This window comes from Vicia villosa, linkage group LG6 (genome assembly GCF_029867415.1).
Source record: "Vicia villosa cultivar HV-30 ecotype Madison, WI linkage group LG6, Vvil1.0, whole genome shotgun sequence".
NCBI lineage: Eukaryota > Viridiplantae > Streptophyta > Magnoliopsida > Fabales > Fabaceae > Vicia > Vicia villosa.
Window position 1 is genome coordinate 83463716 of NC_081185.1, and position 12657 is coordinate 83476372.

General features: G+C 34.2%; 2 protein-coding genes across 2 annotated transcripts; both read right to left on the reverse strand.

Moving 5' to 3' along the window:
* Window positions 1–387: 387 nt before the first annotated feature.
* LOC131611776 (albumin-1-like) lies at window positions 388–1163 on the reverse strand. Its single transcript, XM_058883660.1, has 2 exons — window positions 1071–1163; window positions 388–940 (listed from the first exon to the last, which is right to left on the reverse strand). Exons 1-2 carry the CDS (start codon window positions 1120–1122, stop codon window positions 600–602), a joined length of 393 nt encoding a protein of 130 aa, XP_058739643.1. The 5' UTR covers window positions 1123–1163; the 3' UTR covers window positions 388–599.
* Window positions 1164–10068: 8905 nt separating this feature from the next.
* LOC131611777 (albumin-1-like) lies at window positions 10069–11286 on the reverse strand. Its single transcript, XM_058883661.1, has 2 exons — window positions 11146–11286; window positions 10069–10705 (listed from the first exon to the last, which is right to left on the reverse strand). The coding sequence occupies exons 1-2, from the start codon at window positions 11195–11197 to the stop codon at window positions 10362–10364; spliced, it is 396 nt and encodes a 131-aa protein (XP_058739644.1). The 5' UTR covers window positions 11198–11286; the 3' UTR covers window positions 10069–10361.
* Window positions 11287–12657: the final 1371 nt, after the last annotated feature.

Consider the following 12657-nt stretch of genomic DNA (forward strand, 5'->3'; position numbering starts at 1 on the left):
AATCTTTAGATTAATGTATACATATGTATTTCTAAAAATTTTTTCTCCTTTGACTTAGGGCGCGTTTTTTTTTTTTTTTTATAAATGTACTCTCTATTAAGAAATTCCTTTTGAAAAAAAATTAGTAGTTTATTATTATTTTTTAAAAGTGTTAATAATGTCTTACACATCTTCTTTATTGTATTTGTTCTTGATCATCTAACGTTTTTCTTTTTACTAAATTTAAGTACCATACTTAAATTTATTGTTAATTTTTAAAAAAGGCTTGAACTTATTAAAAATTATATGATTTAGTAGTTTAATTTTCTACGGTCCAAACCCATTTATTATTTAAGACTCTAATTTAAAAGTTGACAAAGAAAAGAGAAAGATAAACACAATCACCAACCAATACACAAATAAACATCACAGTTTAATTATGCATTACTTACAAACTAATAACATAAAAATACATATCCCATACACATGCATATATTATTTTTGAACTCAAAATGTCTAAGAAATCCAACCATAATTGGAAACAAAGACATATGAAACAATTTTATTTAAGTAGAGAGATCATGCATGCATGCATGCATGAATGGTTTTTGATGTACATATTAAATGGAAACTTTATAGGGCATCTTCAACAAGTTTGAGAATTCAGAGCTAAGAGCATTCTTGAATGAGGCTTCTGCATGAGAGCTAGAGTCAAAACACACGCCATATTTAATATCTGAATTTGGATAATAAGCACAGAAGTTCCCACTTCCCTTTCTTGTGCAGTCTGCATGAGACTCACATAATTTAGGATGTTTCTTCACCGTCTTCATAACTAATGATATGCTTAAGCAATAATCAATCCCGATTAAACATAAACAACCATCACCACATTCTGACTCTTGAAAACTACAAAGCTTGTCACAATCTGCTTCTACCTTCTTCGTCGGAAACATTATTACTGCAAATAATGTTTTCAAAGATAATTTTATACAACTGACTTCCGAACTGGACTAAACCGGTAGTAATAAACCAAAAAAAAAATTAATAACTAATAGAATGTAGAAAAAAAGTTAAGATAAAAGATATACCTAATGTGGTGATCAGGAAGAGAGGCAAAAGAGATAGCTTAGCATAAGCCATAATGCTTGAATGAATAGAAAGTAGTAGCTAGTAGATGGGTGTTACATGTTGTAATTTATACACAAAAATCATGTATATAGTGCCCATTTTCCACCACACATGCACTGAGACAAAATGATAGTAATCCCTTCTTTTTTGTTATTGTATAGATTTCTCTTACTATGTAAAGTTATGCTTGCCGACATAGGTTACTAATTTAATAGTAACAAAATAAAACAGTTTCTAGTCGATGAATTTCTAAATTTTGGTTGATGAATTTTTGGATTTGAGATGAAAAAAGAGATCTAGATTGAATAATTTAGAATTTTTTTTGGATGAGATATATCAACTGGTATTGTTAGTTGAATTAAAAGGATGAAACCTGCAAATTCAGGGTTTAATATAAATTATTTATGTTTAAAATAAATTGTTAATATTTATAATCAAATTCTTTTATAGAATAGAATTAAAAATTTATTTTTGTTTACTCTAAGATGAAGAGGAAATTGTTCTCGTGTCTAATTATTTTTGTTGGCTTATCAAAAAAACATATTAAATGGTTGGGATGCTTCATTTTTTGTTTGTAAGCAAGACTCAATAAAGAGAGAACAAAGGTTTTTCAACCAAATTACAAAAAGATGAGACAAAATTTGGAAAAGAATGATTACACCCCTATTGCAATTTAAGAAAGACAAAACATATGTTTTTTTTTTTTAATTTAAAATCATAAAAGTTACAATTGGAATGTGTAATATTTTCTATGTAAGACCATCTCTAAAGTAAGATTTTGATACTTCAAACGACATCCAAAACGTTTCAATCTTTCTCTCTAAAATTGATACTATTTCTAAGAATCCATAAGCTTCAAGAAGTTGCCAACCAAACACAACCTTCTTTTCCTTTTTTAACGTTTTTGGACTTGCACAACAAGCATCACCTCAAAAAACTACCCTTGAAACCATCTACCTCAAAATTCACAAAATCAATCAACTCGGCAATCTCCTTCCACACCAATCCAGAAATACGACACAATAATAGAGAGTCAATCGAAGATTTGAGAACACCTCTACAAAGAACGCACCTGATATCACTAGATTGGTTAAAAATACCTCGAGTAGCAAGTAAATCTCTAGTTTAAAGCCTATTGATAAAACACCTCCAACCAAAAACTTTTATTTTGTGAGGAACATCCATCTTCCAAATTGAAACAAGAGCTTTATCAAACTTATTCGTCAGACCGAAAAAAACATGGGCTTTGTTAATATAATCGAAACAGCCCCTTATCGAAAAACCTTGATCCGAATTGTCGTTTGAATAGCATACTAAGTAATTTCTCATCAATGCAAAGATCAAGATTTTTGTGTGGAGATTCCTCATCAATAGGCTCCCGCTAAAAGACCAACTCGTCAATAGAGGTGTGCCTATTCTTACTTCCATAGATTGCCTTTTTTGTTCAAACCACTCGGAAACTTTGGATCATCTTTTTTCACCAATGCTATGTCACAAAGGCGGTGTGGAATAGAATTTATATGTGGTTGGGGAATGATTTGAATTTTTCTCTAGAGGAGTTCAAGAGTTTTGGGAGCATTCAAGAAAAGGTGAAAAACACTAACATTAAAGTTAATCTAAATACAATATGGATAGCTTTAATTTGGTGTACTTGGAATATGAGAAACACAATGATTTTTGATGACGGTATCTTTAGCTTCGATGAGGTGATATCAAACATCATGTATTTTTCATCGAGATAGGCAAGTAACAAGGAACTTCCAAGTAGGATAAATTTTTTTGATTGGTATAAATTGCCATTACTTTATAACAAATCTATCTAATGTGTTCTCGTTGTAAGGGTTGCACCCCTAGTGCGATATTTTATATTCAATTGCTTATTAAAAAAAAAAATTCTTTTTAAAAATATTAGCCTTAGGATTTTTTTAAAAAGGATTTTGAATTTTGTTGAATTTTTCAACTGAAATATTTTTATCTTCATCATCTTACATCCTTATTGTTTGGATTATACTCTCATCCTAGGGATAAGATTGACTACCTTTGCTAGTTGGGACTTTTTTATTCCTTTAGTGTAAAATGAATATGAATCAATGAATAAAATAAATTATTTGAGTGGGAGAAAACAAAGGTAGGGAATCCAACTCCCTTAATTTAGGCTGTGAGATCTGTGCAGAACATCAAATCTGGGTAAATTAATTATTTTGTTTTTTTATGACTTTTTAAATATATTTTCTCAACTTTAAATATAACTTGAAAATTAAAAATATAGTTAATTTAAAATTGAACTAAATATATATTTTCTGTGAAGGCAACACCTGTGCAGCTTTTTTAGCTAACTTAGGAATTAACATGTCTTCTCTAACCATTTTTGAGTCCATTCCTTTAGGATTAAAGAAAGATTTTGTAAGTAATAGACTAGATTTGTGTTGTTATACTTGTTACAGGTTCACATCCTATTAAGGGAGTTGGTTTTGTCACTCCTTTTTTTTTAGGATTGTGTTCTATGTTTTTTTTTTTTATCCGGACTTTGTTTCTTTTGCAATATATGAGGTCTTATTAAAAAAAAAAAACTAAATATATATTTTTATATTGAGCTAAAATATAATATAATTTTAGAATTTAATATTGATGTTAAGATTTATTTTTTAAAAAGTTTGAATCTGATTTTGAGTTTCTCAACCAAAATATTTCCATCTTCATCATCTTGCATCATTATTGTTGTTTGGATTAGGCTCTCATTTTAAGGTGTTAGATATACACTACGCCAAATTTGAATTTTAGCAGCACACCTACTAAAGCGCTTTTACCCAAAAGCGTTTTCGTAGGTTTGGCTAAAAACAAAATTAAAAATCACGTTAGAAAAGCGCTCTTATAGGGGGAAAAGAAAGCGCTTTTTAAAAGCGCTTTTAAAGGGTGTGTTATGAAAGCGTTTATTTGAAGCGCTCTTATAGGTAATGTTACAAAAGCGCTTTTGAAAGCGCTCTTATAGGGGGTGTTACGAAAGCGCTTTTGGTATTAAAGCGTTGGTATAGGGGGGGTGTATGAAAGCGCTTTTGAAAAGCGCTCTGGTAGCCCTTTTTAAAATTTATATTTCATAAAAGTGAACACGTGAACGCTATTTTTGCAGAAACACAAAACTCCCTCCGTACATCTTCTTCTTCCTCTCGCTCACGTACTCTCTGCGCTTCTTCGCCCTCACTCCCTCCGTCGTGGTCTCAAACCCTCCGTCGTCGTCTCTCTCACTCCCAAACCAACTAGCCGCCGCCGCTGTTACGCCGTTCTGTGCTTCTGCTTACACAGAATTGGGATTGTAGGGTTTACTTGTTCAGGTAAAGTCTTCCCACTTTTTTAGTTTTCATTTCATTCATATTTCTCCCACTGATTTAAACCAAACCTTGCTACTGAGTTTTATCCACCATATTGTTTCTATAATTTTTCTAAGTTTTCTGATATTAGTAAAAGGAAAAACAAATGTGCACACTAAATTTGTACATCTGATTTTGAATGTTCATTTCAAAGTACAATGCCTACTGACAAGTTAAGGTGAATACAAGCATGGAATAATTATTCAAAACTTACTCGTAATTGTGTAATTGTATGAATGTTTATGTTATTTCCACATTTTCGGAATGTAAATCACGATTTAGTTGATGCCCATTTTATATGTGGTTGTGTTGATAATTGGTGAGTATTGTAGCATGTTCGTGCGATTTTGGCTCGACCTTTCGAGCATTCCCTGTGTAAATTCGATGATGTCCCGTATTTTGTTTTGCTCGTACAATGTGACTTAATTTCAACTTAATGCATACTTGACTTCTCTACTGTCATATTAATATGTTCATGAAGCTTTTATCTTGATCATATTTATATTGACCATTGACATTGTTTTAACACCTAAAGCCTTTAATGCTAGTGTGATGGTATCGTATTTGCTCGCTTTTGCGACAACTTTTTGTGTGCTTTCTCGTTAGACATTAATGCTGCCCGTTATGAAAATACATGCTAAATTGTTGTTTTCTCATGAGATATAATTGCTCCACCTTGATTTCTCCATTTGTATACCTCGACTATGATTTGTGGTCGTTTTCACGACGATGTTTTGACATGCGTAGTTGCTGCCCCGGTTTCTAAGTAGGTGTTAAGCTTTGATTTACCTTGCGGTACTATGTATCTAGATTTGCTATAACATCTGGGTGATGATTAGTTTGGTTTCAGATCATTTTCTTAGTCATGTTATGTCATTCATTTTGTTCCCGTAGTGCTGTCCCATTTGGATTCATTGTATAAAAGAGGCTCGTAATCAATTATACATATTCGCAGGATGTATATAAGGCTAATTGTTCTAAATTTTATTTTTCAGGGGATATTAAAGATTTTTTAAAAGAACATCACTAGAGACATCAGATTAGCTTACGGTGTGTGGTTCCAGAAGTTTCTGAATTTCTCTAAAGGTAATTAGTTATTCGTTTGCTATAGTTTCTTTAAAGGTAATTAGTTATTCTTTTGCTATAGTTTCTGAATCTCTTTCGTCAAAGTAATTAGTTGTGATTTGAATGAACTGCTATGATGGATCGTTTGCGCTTAATTAGTTGCTTACTTCTCCACTTTAATTAGTCGCACTTTAATTAGTTCCTCTTCATTTGACAGATTATTGCTAACAAGATAGTCCAAGAGGGATACATTTTCGGCGTGTAGGACCTCGTCAAAAGGTATGTTTCCACACGTGTGAGAATTTACCGATTTAGATATATTTCATATTGGCATGTTTCTAGAGTTTGAATTATAGTAATCATTCCCGAATAGTTATGCATAGCGTCTGATCCCAAAAGTGGGGGATAGTGATGCATAGCGGTCGATCCCAAAATTTAAATTTTCCAAAATGACCATGAATACCTTAAAAAGTAGAAGGGGACTGAATACTAATAGTTGATTTTTAGATTATATTAAGTAATACTCATTATTCCGACATGTGGAATATTCTTGATGTCAGTTTCGTTAATCGTTAAGTGATGCACTTACTAACTTTATGAATTGAATTCGCTATAGGGGTTACTTGTGAAGAGTGAAAGTTTCATCGTTTTTGTTTAGCTTAATTAAGACATGGATAAGACATGGATGAATTCAAACCGATTGTTGAAAGAGTACGAGAAAGGGGTATGGGAATTTGTTAAGTTTGCGGTTGCGCACGCCGAAGACCTGATTCGAATGGCGTGTCCTTGCTTGGGTTGCTGTTATGGGGGTAAGGTTGACGGGAATCAGTTGGCATCGCATTTACTACGGTTTGGAATTGATAGAAGTTATACATGTTGGACATTGCATGGTGAGAAAAGTAACGGGAATGTTCAGTCGAGGTGTAATACGAAGTATGCTTCAAACGACGATTGCACAGACACATATGATTATGATCGAGTCGAAGAGATTGCAGAAGCGTTTGAAGAAGATCTTGAGGATTGTCCCAAAATGTTCGAGAGGTTGGTAAGCGATGCAGAGAAACCGTTGTATGATGGTTGTACAAAATTCACAAGATTGTCTGCGGTGTTAAAGTTGTACAACTTAAAGGCGGACAATGGATGGTCGGATAAAAGTTTCACAGAGTTATTAGCCCTTATGAAAGATATGCTACCAGATGATAATGTTCTTCCCAATCGAACGTATGAGGCCAAAAAGATGTTGTCCTCTATTGGCATGAGCTATTTAGATTAAAGTTTCGTGAGTAAATTATTGTTTTTTATGACTTTTTTTGATATATTGTCTTAATTTTAAATAAATAAAAAGTTCAAATGTATTTTATTTAAAATTGAAATAAATATATTTTGATCTTTTATTTATATTTAAAAGATGAGAGAGTATGTAAATGGAGAAAATTTACCTATAACTCTTTTAGCCGTGGTTTATGCTATTTGTCAATGAAAATATGATAACTGTATTTTAATATTATTTAAAATGTCAAAATAGAAGAAAATTATATATATTTTAAAAAAAATTATACATTTGTCATATTTCCATTGAAAAATAATACAAATCATATCTATAAAATTATATCTAAGTATTGTATATTGCTGCCTTTTCTTTGACCAATGAGTGAATATTTATTGAAGCAAGGATTATTAAACATGCTGGAGTCTTTAACATGACCATGTGAGTTTCTTGAATTCTTTCTCTAGATGTTCTCAATATTAGCTTTTACGAATCAATATATACATGGACCACAGCGAAATTTCCCTTACTAGACACTGACCCATCACCATGGGTCCACCTTTCCTATTTTCACTAATTGTGACAAACTCATAGGCAAAATAATGTAAGAGAAAATACTTTTAACAGAAAAAGGATACAAAATTACAGTAATATTGATATTATGCAATATTTTGTTCCTACATTTATATTTCTTCACAATTATCATGAGATTTAATTATATTTTGTTTATCTATACTTTTCAATAAACGAAAGATGTTTTATCCACTTCAACGCGAATCAAAACAAACGCTTCAGTCTTCCCACACGCGAGCAAGAAGTAACGTTTAACCACTAGAATGCGACCTAAACATCGTTCACTAAAATCAAGAAAACAACACTCATTTGCTACTAACAACTACGTCGCTTTGAGATCCACACTGCACTTCGGGATACGTAGGAGCGAGATTCAATGTCTCGTCAAACACCCTAATAAGAAAACTTATTTTTTACCTTTTTTTTTATAAATATCCCGCAATAATTAGAAGAAATCAAATAACGTAAGTTAACACTCTTATTCGCAAAACTAAGTAAATGGTTTCCGTTGAGTACAACGGATATGAGGGGTTATAATATCCTTCCCGTGCATAATCGAGTCCCGAACCTGAATTTGGTTGCGATGAAATATTTTTGTTCTTTTAGAGTTTTATCGATGTTTTCCCTATTAAAAAAAAACTTCGGTGGCGACTCTTGTTGTAATTTCGAGCATTCATTCACTTGAGTATTTTTTGTGCATCGACAACTTTAATAAAAAGCGCTATTAGATTGGTGCATTTATAGGTTAAAATTGTGGCAGTGAATACTCTTATTAACCACCTCTTTCACATTTGTTGACGATCCGGTAAACAACTTATTATTACGCACCAATCATTTAGTACACACCACTACATGTCAAATCTTGGAAAAACCTCCCTAAACTATCTTTAATCCATTACTATTCCACTTTTCAATACGATTGAACATTCTTACCGTAGTGAAATGTATAGACTTTCCCTCACAAACCGTGGTTAAATTCTTCTCCCATTCGTGGTGATAAGTAGTTTTCATAGCCAATTAAACCAAGAATTGTCTGATCAACTATAGGCATTTTTCTACTACATAATCGATTGGTTTCACCTTATGAAGCCTACAATCGATCGAGACGGTGCCTTAATGGTTGATAATGACTATGTATCAAAACCTTCCATTTGTCACTTGAGGAATTGGCTATTTGACTATTATAAAGGAGGTGCCTCCTATTTCGAAATTGTTCCGGACTGGCCCAATGGCTAGGCATGGCTCAATCCACTTCTACACCCAGAACGACCCAATGGCCTTGGGCCAACCAACTGAAGGCAAAAGAAGACCCTTTTTCTCCCGCCCATCTATCAAGGACACGCCTTTATATGGGATGAGGACAGTATACCATCGTTGTCTCCAGCCATACCTCCATCTGTGCCAGTAGCAAGACATCCGCTCTACTCTCCCGTCGGGGACAAGTACCCCTCTGCTCGCTGGGCACTTCTACCGCCCAAAAGTACATCTTTGCCAGACCAACGCCTAGTTTCGAGCAGATTCCTAGAGTTCCTAAATATACTCCTAGAATCCTGACAGTCACGTATTTTGGGCCCAGATCCACGATCCAGCCCAAAACTAAGACACCGAAGACATTCCCGGAGTCCCTCTCCACGACCCAGGGAGCGCCGTTCAAACTGAGGGGAGCAAGAAGCCCCAATTACGAAGAAGCGTGTTCGCAACTCTCCTCGCCAGAATCAGCTCTCCCCCACGTCCAAGAAACCTAAAGAAAATCCACGAGTAGAGACTCAGCAAACCCTCCAAAAGATCATCAAAAAGCCCGTCTCCCCGCCCAGATCATAGACATCGCGCACCTCCTGTCCGCTATCCCAGTTCCAGCAACGACGGCGAGCCCTAAGGCCCGTTGTCCCTAGACATCATGGCAACCTGATCTCCCAATTCCAGCAACGACGACGAACCCTAAGGCTTGTTATCCCTAGACATCATGGCAACCCGACTACCCAAGGGGCTGGAGAAGCCTCCCCCTTTGGGCACGTACGACGGTACCACCGACCCTAACGAACATATCAAAAACATCGACGCACTACTCGATTATTGTGGCGTCATGGGATCCATCAAGTGCTAGCTATTCCCCACCACATTGAGGAAGGGGCCATGGTCTGGTACAAGAGTCTGCCCGACTGATCCATCACATCTTGGAGACAGTTGGGGAAAACTTTCACTAGAGACTTCACGACTTCTCGTCGTCACCTGAATTCGGAGGTATCGTTAGAAGCAATCATACAGGGGAAGGATGAATCTCTACGAGCATACATCGAGAGGTTCAACAAGGAAGCAGTCTAGGTTTCTACGATCGACGACATGAAGAAGTACCTCCACGAACGCAGTCTACGCCCTTGCAACGACTTCGGCAAAGCAGATGGCATCGAGAATCCCGCAACCCTGGACGCCCTCCTCCTCAAGGCCCAGACTTACATTCAATATAAGGAAAAGGAGGCGGCGAACAATGTCTGAGATTCTCGATACCAAGAGAGCGCGAAGTCCTTTAGATCTGAAGACCCCTCGACATCTCCTTGGGGAGGAGAAAAGAAAAAAGAAGACAGGTTCCGTGACTACAAAGGACCGGCTGGTAGGTTCCACAATTACACCCCTCTGGTCGCGTCACGAGAGAAGATTCTTTCCGAGTGAACCAACTCGGAATTTCGCCAAGCAGGGGTCCGATTTCTCCGACAAACGCCAACAAATACACAAATTTTATTTAGACTTAATATTTGAACATACACCGAGTGACCAACCAATACACAAATAAATATCAGAGTTTAATTATGCATTACTTACAAACTAATAACATAGAAGTACATACCCCATACACATGCATATATTATTTTTGAACTCAAAATGTCTAAGAAATCCAACCATACTTGGAAACAAAGACATATGAAACAATTTTATTTAAGTAGATAGAGAGACCATGCATGCATGGATGGTTTTTGATGTACATATTAAGTGGAAACTTCTGAGGGCATCTTCAACAAGTTTGAGAATTCAGAGCTAAGGGCATTCTTGAATGAGGCTTCTGCATGAGAGTTAGAGTCAAAACACACGCCATATTTAACATCCGAATTTGGATAATAAGCACAGAAGTTCCCACTTCCCTTTCTTGTGCAGTCTGCATGAGACTCACATAATTTAGGGTGTTTCTTCACTATCTTCATAACTAATGATAGGTTCATGCAATAATCAATCCCGGGTAAACATAAACAACCAGCACCACATGTTGACCGTTGAAAACTACAAATCTTGTCATTACAATCTGCCTCTACCTTCTTCATCGGAAACATTATTACTGCAAATGGTGATGTCAAAGATAATTTGAAAATATAATTAATATATACACAATACATATACGAGAAAAAAGAGTATGCAGTGACAGTGATAGTCTAAAGTATTTTTACACTGTCAATCAATTAATATATACACAATACATATACGAGAAAAAAGAGTATACGACGTGTATTCCACTAAATCACTTTTTTTTTTTTTTAATTTTAAAATACTTATGATATAGACTAAATGTTATAATTCTATTGAATGATGATGCAAAATTAATTTACACGGATGCACTACCACATATATATATATATATATATATATATATATATATATATATATATATATATATATATATATATATATATATATATATATATATATATATATATATTCTATCTTTCTTTTTCCAATAACTAATAGAATATAGAAAAAAAATAGAGATCGAAGACATACCTAATGTGGCAAGCAAGAAGAGAGGCAAAAGAGAGAGCTTAACATAAGCCATAATGCTTGAATGAATTGAAAGCTAGCTAGGTTAATATTATGGTGTGTTGTGTTGCATTAGTTCATTGTTACACATAGTAATTTATAGACAGATCATGTGCATAGTGCCACATTTTCCACCACACAATCTCTAGACAGTCCCTTACTCCGTTAGATTCCAATGGATCCATCTCAACCATGCATGTGAGACTGTCATATTCTTTATCTGTTTGTCCATTATAGCTATTATAAAGCTTTACGGAAAAAACATTCCTATTTTATGTGAACAACATCTTGTACTCTAATATAGGTGTATTTCAATGTCATTGATACAATGGAAAAACTTGAATAGCCTATGGGCCACTATATTTAAAATTTTAGACAACAAGACATTCATCATGCTAGAATATAATTATAATTTTGAGATTTAATATTGACCTTAGGATTTTTAAAATTTATCTACAATCATAAAAAAGATGTAAGCAGTGCATTGTTTGGATATTGTTTTAAGAACATGGAAAATCCAACATAATCATAAAAACTAAGTGTTTATTTTTTTTGTTATCAAGAAATATATTGAATGTGAACAAAAGTTCAATAACTAAGATTACAAAGCAATGCTAGAACAAGCTGGAAACGAAAGAAAAAATTACCCGCCAAATGAATCCTAGGTTAAATATAGCAAAAGGTTTTTCCTAAATTCATAGAAGTTACGATTGGATTGAGTAATTTTCCCGATAAAATACCACCTCAAAATCAAGGCTTTGCAACCCCAAACGACGTCCCTCGCATTCCAAACATCATCATTAAAAATGATACTGCTTCTACACAACCAAATGCTCCAAACTATAACAAGCCACACACTTCCTACCTTACTATTTTTGATATTCAATTGACGACAAGAAGAACACCAATTCTCGAAACTTTCTTTTAAATCTAACGACGGAACAAAAAGCATTCCCAACCACCTAGCCATTTCCTTCCAAACCGCGTCCACCTTATGACAACCTAAAATAGCATGCGCCAGAGATTCGGGAAAAACTTCACAAATCACACAATCAAGATTTGAGAAAGAAGAAGAAGAAAGAATTCCCCAATGAGCTAGCATATCCTTTGTTGGGATCCTATTTAGAAAGCACCTTCAACTAAAAGCTTTCACTTTTAAAGGAACGTCGCCCTTCCAAATCGAAGAAAAGACATGATCATTACGATTTAAAGGTCCATAAGGAACATACACTATACCGTATTTATTAAAAAAAAATTTAATATTCTTTTTGAATTAAAGAAGACTGATATAAAAACGATGTGATTAACCAACTTCATCACTTGATTAACCAACATTCTACATTTTATTAACCAATTTTATTTTACTATTAAAAAATATTTTAATATCTAACATTTTACATTAACCAACTTCATGACTACAGTAACCAATATTTTTCACTTTATTAACCAAATTTATTTAACTAAATTATTTTTAAT